Source organism: Penaeus monodon, chromosome 13 (assembly GCF_015228065.2).
Source record: "Penaeus monodon isolate SGIC_2016 chromosome 13, NSTDA_Pmon_1, whole genome shotgun sequence".
Lineage (NCBI taxonomy): Eukaryota > Metazoa > Arthropoda > Malacostraca > Decapoda > Penaeidae > Penaeus > Penaeus monodon.
The window spans coordinates 8911448-8921447 of NC_051398.1; the positions used below are offsets into that span (position 1 = coordinate 8911448).

The 10000-nt window shown below is 38.7% G+C and overlaps 2 protein-coding genes across 4 annotated transcripts in view; one reads left to right on the forward strand and one right to left on the reverse strand.

Moving 5' to 3' along the window:
- The window catches only part of LOC119580098 (salivary glue protein Sgs-4-like), a 16667-nt gene extending 9924 nt beyond the window's left edge, over positions 1-6743 (reverse strand). Inside the window, exon 1 of one of the 2 annotated variants that reach the window (XM_037928019.1) lies at positions 6631-6743. In XM_037928019.1, coding sequence (XP_037783947.1) covers positions 6631-6697 — 67 coding nt within the window. In that variant the 5' untranslated portion in view covers positions 6698-6743. The remainder of the gene's footprint in view (positions 1-6630) is intronic. The other variant, XM_037928020.1, reaches the window with a different exon arrangement.
- Positions 6744-7438: 695 nt separating this feature from the next.
- LOC119580099 (zinc finger C4H2 domain-containing protein-like) overlaps positions 7439-10000 on the forward strand; it is a 12788-nt gene continuing 10226 nt past the window's right edge. For both annotated transcript variants that reach the window (XM_037928021.1, XM_037928022.1), the window contains exon 1: positions 7439-7523. In XM_037928021.1, the coding sequence (XP_037783949.1) occupies positions 7453-7523 (71 nt within the window). In that variant the 5' untranslated portion in view covers positions 7439-7452. The remainder of the gene's footprint in view (positions 7524-10000) is intronic.

The window sequence follows — 10000 nt, forward strand, 5'->3', positions numbered from 1 at the left end:
GGAGAGAGAGAGGAGAGGAGGGAGAGAGGAGAGGAAAAGAGAGAGAAAAGGAGAGAGAGAGAGGAGAGGAGAGAGAGAGGAGAGAGAGAGAGAGAGGGGAGAGAGAGAGAGAGGGAGAGAGAGAAGAGGGGAGAAAAGAGAGAGAGGAGAGAGGGGAAAAGAGAAGAGGGAGAGGAGAGAGAGAGAAGAGAGAAGAGAGAGAAGAGAAGAGAGAGAGGAGAAGGAGAGAGAGAAGAGGGGAGAGAGAGAAGAGAGAGAGGGAGGGAAGGAGAGAGAGAGAGAGAGAAGGAGAGGAGAGAGAGAGAGAGAGAAGAGAGAAGAGAGAGGAGAGAGAGAAAAGAGAAGAGAGAGAGGGAGAGAGAGGAGAGAGAGAGGAGAAAAGGGAGAGAAGAGAGAGAGAGAGAGCGAGGCAGGGAGAGAGAGGAGAGAGGGAGGCAGGGAGAGAGAGAGAGAGAGGAGAGAGAGAGAGAGAGGGAGAGAGAGAGAGAGAGAGGCAGGGAGAGAGAGAGAGGGGGGAGAGTGAGAGTGAGTGAGAGGGGGGAGAGTGAGAGTGAGTGAGAGGGGGGAGAGTGAGAGTGAGTGAGAGGTAGAGATAGAGAGAAAGAGGGAGAGAGAGAAAGAGGGAGGGAGGGAGATATAGAGTATACATTTCATAGCGATCACAAACACTGAACCAACTAAATGCCTACAAGGCATTTAGTTGCTGCACAAGTGAACAAGACAAATAAACACAGACCCTGTATTGCAATATAGGATGTTATGTTCAGCTCCACAATCTAGAGCTGCCACCATCTTCATGCCCCTACCCTTATGATAAGCACAGGGCAAATGAGGGTATGCGCATCCAGAGGTGTTCTCAGAGCAATGGTCCAAAAATCTATTTATTAAAGTTTTTGTCAGTTTTCATTCATGCGTTCAAATTCATGCGCTTTGTCTCATGACTGCGGTGGATTGATGCGAATGTATCAATGTTTATGTTAAGAATGAAAGTACAAATGAACAAAACATTTAATAATCACATTTTCAGGCCACTTTGAGAACACCTTTGCCTCCAAATGATATATGCATTACTCATAATCAGAATGGTACTGCTTGGTCACTTTTTCAGTTTCCTTAAAAAAGAAACAGTTTCAAAATGCTTCATAATTTTGGAAGAGGCCAATATGAAATGACACTTGTTGGCCACCTACCTACATGCAACAAACAAACAATAGATCATTGCATGAATTTTTCATGAAAATATTTTCTATCTCATCACAATGCACTGCATCTACATCAACTGTCCATAGTTACCTTTGTTTGCTTAAGCATATCTATAAAAAACATTATGGAAAAAAAGTTCTACTGTCTTGTAACAATAGCAAAGCATTATCTGTTCATTGGTTAAAAGAGTGAAATATCATATCCTTTACTCCTATATCACTACAATAGTTTGCATTATTAACTCTTCCAGAACCATGAAACCAACACAAGTTGTCGAGAGGCAGAGAATAACAGAATCAATTATGGTCTTCCTCTTTTTGCAACTTTTCACTAAACTAGATTAGCTAACATCTCAAGGCATGTGATACTGATAAATTCCAAATATATATGACCCTCACTTTGTTACACAATAAAATCAAAATCTCCGTATGACACCTCCACCTGCACTCATTGCCTTAGGGTTAAAGAAGGCAGGATGTGGTCACTGCGGGATTCCAAATTGCAAACAGAATAAAAGTATAATTATCTATTGTACATATTTTGGTCTTCCTGTAGTTTTTTTTTTTTTTTCATTTTCACTACATCCATTGGATAAGTGTGTGTAGGTGTAGGTGTGTCTAGGTGTGTATGCGTGTAGGTTTGTGTATGTGTGTAGGTTTGTGTGTGGTGTGTTTATGTGTGATGTGTTTGTGTGTATAGGTGTGTGTTTATGTGCAGGTATGTGTGTGTAGGTGTGTGGTGTGCGTGTGTAGGTGTGTGGTGTGCGTGTGTAGGTATATGTGTAGGTATGTATGTGGTGTAGGGGTGTGTGTGAGTGGAAGTGTTTGTGTGTGTGGAGGTATTTGTGTGGTGTGTGGTGTGTGTGTGTGTGTGTGTGTGTGTGTGTGTGTGTGTGTGTGTGTGTGGTGTGTGTGTGTGTGTGTGTGTGTGTGTGTGTGTAGAGGTATGAGTGTGTGGAGGTATTTGTGTGGTGTGTGTGTGTAGAGGTGTGAGTATGGAGGTGTGTGTGTATAGAGGTGTGTATGTGTGTGTGTGTGTGTGTGTGTGTGTGTGTGTGTGTGTTTGTGTGTGTGTTTGTGTGTGTGTGGAGGTGTGGAGGTGTGTGTGTGTGGGGGTGTGTGTGTGGTGTGTGTGTGGAGTGTGTGTGTGTGTGTGTGTGTGTGTGTGTGTGTGTGTGTGTGTGTGTGTGTGTGTGTGTGTGTGTGTGTGTTTGTGTGTGTGTGTGTGGAAGTGAGTGTGGTGTGGAGGTGTGTGTGTGTGGGGAGGTGTGGGTGTGTGTGTGGAGGTGTGTGTGTGTGTGAGGTGTGTGTGTGTGTGTGGAGGGTGTGTGTGTGTGTGTGTGTGTGTGTGTGTGTGTGTGTGTGTGTGTGTGTGTGTGTGTGTGTGTGTGTGTGTGACAGTGTGTGTGTGTATGCGTGTGTAGAGAGAGGCGTGTGCGCATAGAGGTGTGTGCGCGTAGAGGTGTGGTATGTGTATAGGTGTGTGGTATGTGTATAGGTGTGTGGACTGTGTATAGGTGTGTGGTGTGTGTGTAGGTGTGTGTGTGTGGTGTGGTGTGGGGTGTGTGGAGGTGTGTGTGTGTGTGGAGGTGTGTGTGTGTGGAGGTGTGTGTGTGGAGGTGTGTGTGTGGAGGTGTGTGTGTGTGTGTGTGTGTGTGTGTGTGGAGGTGTGTGAGTGTGTGTGTGTGTGAGGTGTTGTTGTGGGTGGTGTGTGTGTGTGGGTGTGAGTGGAGGTGTGTGTGTGTGGAGGTGTGTGTGTGGTGTGTGTGTGTGGAGGTATGTGTGTGTGGAGGTGTGTGTGGAGGTGTGTGTGTGTGGAGTGTGTGGTGTGTGGGTGTGTGTGTGTGTGGGTGTGTGTGTGTGTGGGGTGTGTGTGTGTGTGTGGGTGTGTGTGTGTGTGTGGAGGTGTGTGGTGTGTGTGTGAGGTGTGTGTGTGTGTGTGTGTGTGTGTGTGTGACAGTGTGTGTGTGTATGCATGTGTGCATAGAGGTGTGTGCGCGTAGAGGTGTGTGCGCGTAGAGGTGTGTGTGCGTAGAGGTGTGTGTGCGTAGAGGTGTGTGTGTATGTGTATGTGTGTATGTGTATGTGTGTATGTGTATGTGTGTATGTGTAGGTGTGTATGTGTATGTGTAGGTGTGTGTGTGTGTAGTTGTGTGTGTGATATAAACAGTCAACTTTTGAAAATTGCTGTCCTCATGAATAATGAGGCCTTGGAAGCTACTGAACTGACAAAATGAAATACAAGGTTTGTCACACTGAGCTGACTACACGAAAATCACCAACACACATCGCTGACCACAACAATCTTCCTCCACAACATCCACAGAGATAAGAACACACGAGTAGAAACTCTTCCAAAATATTCCACCCCTCGTTCGATCAAAAACATTTTTTTTTCTTCGGCAGTGTGCAACTCTATAATGATCCCATGAATAGTAGATGTGTTCCATTTCTTTCAAGGTGCTGACTGCCAGAAAATCTTGGGACACGTCTAAAGAACTCATTTATTCCAGGATTCTGTTCCATAACAGGTAGGGCCTGAAGCACTTTTGTGAACAATGCCCTACCCTATGATTTCATTTTTTTTTTCTGAAGTAAAAAATAAAATAATAATAAAAAATAAACAAATAAATGAGGCAAATAAAATCACCTATTCATCACTGTATATATGTACAGTTTTGAAGAAATCATTCAATTAATAGCTTACCATTTATAACAATGACAATGAATTCAACAACAACAACAACACCATAAATATTTTTAAAAAGTCTAAAACCATCTTTATCTTTTAAAATACTAAGGTTTTCCTTTGGGTTGGTTATCATTATTACTTTCAATAAACCTCAGCTTTCCTGTCTCTATCCTGTCTTTCCTGTCATTCAGTTTGACTTTGAGAAGTAAGCAAAGGCAATCATTTATCAATATCCTTATCTAGTATCAACTGGAAATGGAATGTGTTGCGGAGTACAACTAGATACCCTCCAGTAGCTCTACTCTGATCTTCCTTCTACCATTTCATACAATTACCCTAACTAGACTTGTTAAATGAACTGACTTTCCCTAACTTGGTACCCTCAAAGACGGAATTCATCGCATAAAAAGAACTAATTACTATGTACAGCTTGAGAATATGCACACATATTTCTTATAGTCATTTATCTAGAAAAGCTGCGCAGGAACTCATGAACACCATAATGAAAAATCATTATCTCATCCTACAACTCATCCACCTATTTCCCCCAACAACTTGAGAGTGAGACTGGGGCAAGTCCTTGGAGGAGCTTTAATTAAAGAAAAGTAATTCCAGATGCAACACTGGCATTAAGGAGTTTTGTGCTAATTCCATACTCGAGTTTGTCCCGGTCACTGAATGTTTTATGTTTCTCTCTTCTGCATTACATATTTGCTCTTTGATCACTGCCAGGTGCAAAAGTGTGTTCAAATATTCATTAGAAGATATTAACATTAATGGCAGTCAGCATGGAGATGCCTGATAGCTAAATAAATTAGGTATAAACACATTTATATACAAGATCCAAAAATTATTAATGCATCAATACCTAGTCTGAATATCACATGGCTTAAATACCTCCTTGTCAGCCTTAATTTTGTTTCATATCAACCAACTGACTCACCTTTCATGTTACTATATGATAATCAACTCATGTAAGTCAATCAATCTATGATCTTGCATGATAGTAACAGGAAAGCTAACACATTTGGATTACAAACATATCTGTTATCCCTGGCAACAAGAAGTCTCTATCCCATTTAATGAGTGACTAGGGCAATATTCACTCTAGGGCACTACATACAGCATATCAAGCTTGATCATGATAGCTTAGCTGAGGGAAATTTGGAACAATTTTAACTGGTGTGGAAAGAGAAGCATGTGATATATGTATGTGTGTTTTTTGGGTTTTTTTTTTTATCTTATTTAGGAGTGTGACTCATGTACACTCTGGTCTGAGGTGACACCTGCCTTATCATGAGTTATGGTATCTTGATTCAATTACCAATGGAGCAAAGGGTGTGTTTCTAGAGGTCTTCTTTGACAACTCCTGTCTTATGCCTTCTATCTTGTGCACATATGCTTTCTCGAGAGCATTGCAGACAGCGGTGTCCAACATTAGATGTCTAATGTTTACAAGCAACTGATGTTGAATTTTTGCAAATCCTAATTAATGTTCATAACTGATTTTAATTCTGCAGCTTTAATGGGTAAGAACCTGATATATATCAGGTTCTTACCCATTAAAGCTGCAGGTTTATGTTTCTAGATTTCATTTGTGTGCTTATGCTAGGTGTTCACATGCTGAAGTATAATGCACCTGGTAGTTCTCATCCTATCCTCTAAATCTTTAAATAATCTAAAACTTCTGGAAACTTGGCCTACACAGATTATTAATAAAGAGTTGTCAGGCTAGAGTAAACTTTATTCAGATGTATCAGAAAAAAAAATTTAAACACCTTGCAAAATTGGCTCATCTTGAAAACTTTGTCAGTTTCAATATTTACCTTAGAAACATATAAACTAAACTTACAGGTCCAATATAGGGTACACAGCATCCTACAAAAATTATCTCAATACAAAAATAAGAATCTGATTCGTGATATTCACAGAGGCTTCTTGCATTTTCTCAAAATATTCTTAGTGTCTTCTGTCTTAATTCCAATCTCTGGAAACATCTCTGTAAATAATACTAAAAAAATAAATGCCCAAATTAGTTCAAATCATCTGGTATAAATTCGACAATTGTGCATATCCTGTGTTTCCAATATTTTCCTATTAGCCTAAGCAAAGAAGGAATTATTTGGAACTAGTAATATCTAACTATTCAATATATATTAGCATCATAAATGGTACTATAACACATACTGAATTTAATATACGTGGCCAGATATGTAATACCATAATCTGAAATAGTAAAATTGTTAAGTAACCTGTAACAAAAAAATTAATCTGTAATCCCTAAACATATAATTGATCCGTCACATAGAGTAGTAAAAAATGCATACAACTGGCTTCAATTCAGAATGCATTAGATTCAAGGTATCCCCAGTATTTAACAAGGCAGTGCAAATTTGAGCCGAGGGTGAAAATCGGCTCCGGGAACAAGCAATCAATCTTTGCCAATAGAGAGAGAAATCATTCCCGTCTCGCCGTCGGTCACTCCCACCCTTCACAAGGACCCAAACGGCCTCAACGACGTCGGGAATGATGGGAGAGTAATTAGGGAAACTGACCCCCGTCCCGGCCGCAACAATTCCCTTGACTGACCTTATTATTACGCAATTTCCCCCCACCCCCCCTTAATTTCCCATTGCCAAGTTCCGACTTCCCATCCATTTTCTCTCCATTACACTCAACCCTTCAACACCCTGATCATATTCGCTTCCTCAAAACAAGCTCTACGTCGTGACATACCATTTGCACCTGCATGGGCCGCTGCCATAAGGCCCAAGAGGGAACAAAGCAAGAGAATAGACTTCATCGTGTATTGACTACCGTATCCCGTGACCTGATCGGAGGAACTGATGTTTACAGCTGGCCGGAGGAATGAGTCAAAGGAGCATTCGTGGGGACTATTCTATTCGGTGCTTTTTATTTTCTTATGCATCATATTAGGAAATTGTTGTTTTTAAAATGTTTAATTTGTTATTTCCTATGCCTAAATATTTCTTTTGTTATTTAAATCGGGTAAAAAGAGGTCGCTGTACAAGAATTGCTCGCTACGTTAATTCCTCGAATGACAGTTTAATATATTTATTCCGTCTACATTAAAATGTTTTTTTCAAATAAAAGTAAAGCAACTTTTCGACTGTTTACTCTTCATCAATAATATTTACATGGATACTAAACTTAATCATTCATCGTATTTCATGGTAGAATAGCAGAAAACCATAAACAGAAAATAAAAAATAACTAATTCGGTGCATCAGACATACAAGACAAAAAAAAAAGAATCGATAAGAATAAAATATATATAAAACTATAAATTCAAATAAACATACACATAAAAAACTATTCTTTTTTTACCAAAAAATACAAAATTCTACCCATTTGACTTCCCTAGGGGGAAAAAAAATTACCCCAAATAAATCCTACAAGTAATGCAGATAATTAAAGAAACAAAATTAAATAAAAAACACAAACCTACCAATCACAGAAAATAGACATTACAAAAAATAAACAATAATAATACCAAGAGTATAGTTGCTCGCTTGAGTCTTCGGTTGTTTACCAAACATGTCAGGCGGAATGGCAGACGAGAGAGAAAGAGCTGTTTACATGAAGTTAGAGGCACTCAAGGACATCAGGTGAGTTATTTGATGGTATAAAATCGTTGGTTTAGAATTTGGGGAGTTAAAATTTCATCCGTGTAGTAGCCAATGATACTTATATTTGTGTGTATTTCTTAGAAGTTGGTGATCCTACAGCTAATTTTCGGCTCTGATGTCTGTATTTTTTTTTATATTTCTTTTTAGATGTATCCGTTTATCCAATTTCTTTAAATTCAATGCTTTTATGATGTCGCCGTTTTTTCAATGGTTTGATTTCGACTTTCATACAATTTAATTTCTAAGTTCACACCAATGGAAGTAATGAAAAGGAAGTCTTTATTTGACCGGCAGCCGGTCAAATGTGTAAAAACAAACGCATCAATAGTCATTTTGCTTCCAAGGCTGATGTCTCGGTTTGACCATGTAGAGAACATCTTTTAACATCTCGGTTTACTGACTTGGCTTTATGGCATACACAGGCCTATTGCATTTTAATTCTGAACGTAATTTCAAAATGCACAATATAAGTAAGCATTAGTGGGTTAATGTTAATGAGAGCAACACACAGGGAGAGAGGGAAATGGACGCTGCCATATTATAAAACATGAAAAATAGAGTAATAAACACATAGATACAGTTGCACCAGCCTCATATTTACCACAAAAGACAAAATATCCACTGCATATTACCACAGAGAGACAAAGTCCACAACACCCACACACAGCCAAAGTTTTTAATGTCACATTTTTTGTATGTTGACACTATGTGCTAATAAAGGAGGGGGGAGGGGTACATAGAGCCTTGTCCTTCTCCCCCCCCCCCCCCAGTGCATTAGGTGTGTTAGTAATATTTATGGTAATTTTGTAACAGTGCATTACATCAAGCTGCAAGATGTATTCTAGAAAAATGAGGTGTTGACTGAGTTCTTCATATGACATGAAATTGCCAGTCTAGTAGCTCTATCTCTCCATACTGCTTGAGTTGCTGCAGGGATATCAGTAAGTTTCTCCTTAAGATTTTAGACCATCCATTACCGATCACAGTGTCAAATGGAGGTTGATGGAATGTAAGCCATATGATTATGAGAAAAATCCTATTATTTAAGGCACTGTCACTGCCCAGGAAACGTTTATTAATACCATGTTTTGAAATATGTTGGTTTGTAGACTTCATTGTTCTTTTCTGAGTTTTTAACAGTTATTGCTGTATCATGTCAAATTCATTGTATTGAATTTGATACTTGATAATTGTGAGAGTGAGAAATATGAATTTCAGTGTTATAACTTTAGTAGCAATAAAGCAATGTGTATGATCTGTTACACATAGCTTGGAATGAAATGTGTGTTATGTATATTGGAAAGAGGATTTTTTATTTCAAACCACACTGCTCATATGTCTACCAACTTTACTGCATTTTTTCTTCTATATCATTGGTATATACTTGATTGCAGAGAACATAGGACCCCAAATTGTAAAGTCCCGAGTGGAAGCTGTTTTTGAAAGTTTGTCATAATGATCAAAAGTTTGTGGCTTTCCTGTTAGACAAAAAATAGTGTACAGTAATGTAACTTCATTGGAGATTACTAGCTGAACTTCTCCTCTGCTGATATTCATTGTGGACCACAATCTCCAGGGATTTATGCTCTTATTATGCCATCCACCAACCAATTTAAGCCAAGTTAGCTGTAACTTACATCTGAACTTAAACCTAGCTTAACCTGCTGTTAATGAGAATGTAATTATATACAGGCTTGTGAGTGAGTGTCAGTTCAGATCCTTTGTCTTATGTGCAGTCCTGTTGTTTATGACAAACTTCATTATATCCAGAGAGAGAGAGAGAGAGAGAGAGAGAGAGAGAGAGAGAGAGAGAGAGAGAGAGAGAGAGAGAGAGAGAGAGGTTCAGAAGAGAAGTGGGCTGATAATGTTTAGAAGTTTAACATTCACTTATAAAATAGTCAGTTTGATATAGCTACTAATTTGCATAGGTTAATGAGGGAAAATTTAGTATTAGGTAATAATATACACTCACTAACATTGTTAGTGAGCATTATATAATTGTTATGGCAAAAGAAGTCACACTTCCACTGAATTTATAGAAGTTTGGATTTTGTTATACTTACTTAGATTTTCTGGTAGTCCAGGGCAAACACTTACAACAGGACCTTTTATGTCTCCCCAATTCTTTTTTTCTTGGGAAATAGTAGCACTGGATCATTCTAGGTCTTTTTTTTTTTTTTTTTTTTTTATGATGCTGTCATATTATCATTTACTTGTACTATTCTTTACATCCTTGTTAGGCTTCGTATTTATGCAAAAATATATGTATTAACAAGATATTAGCCATGTTAAAAAGTTATGGTCTAAGGTGTGGTATGGGGTTTCTGTTTAAATATACAATAGGTGTATCAGCCCAATACATTTCACTTGAAGATTGCTCTTACTATAACCATAGTCAACAGAAGTTGTTATTTATTGGTTAAGTCAACTTCACATAGCACATTGCTACTAATGTA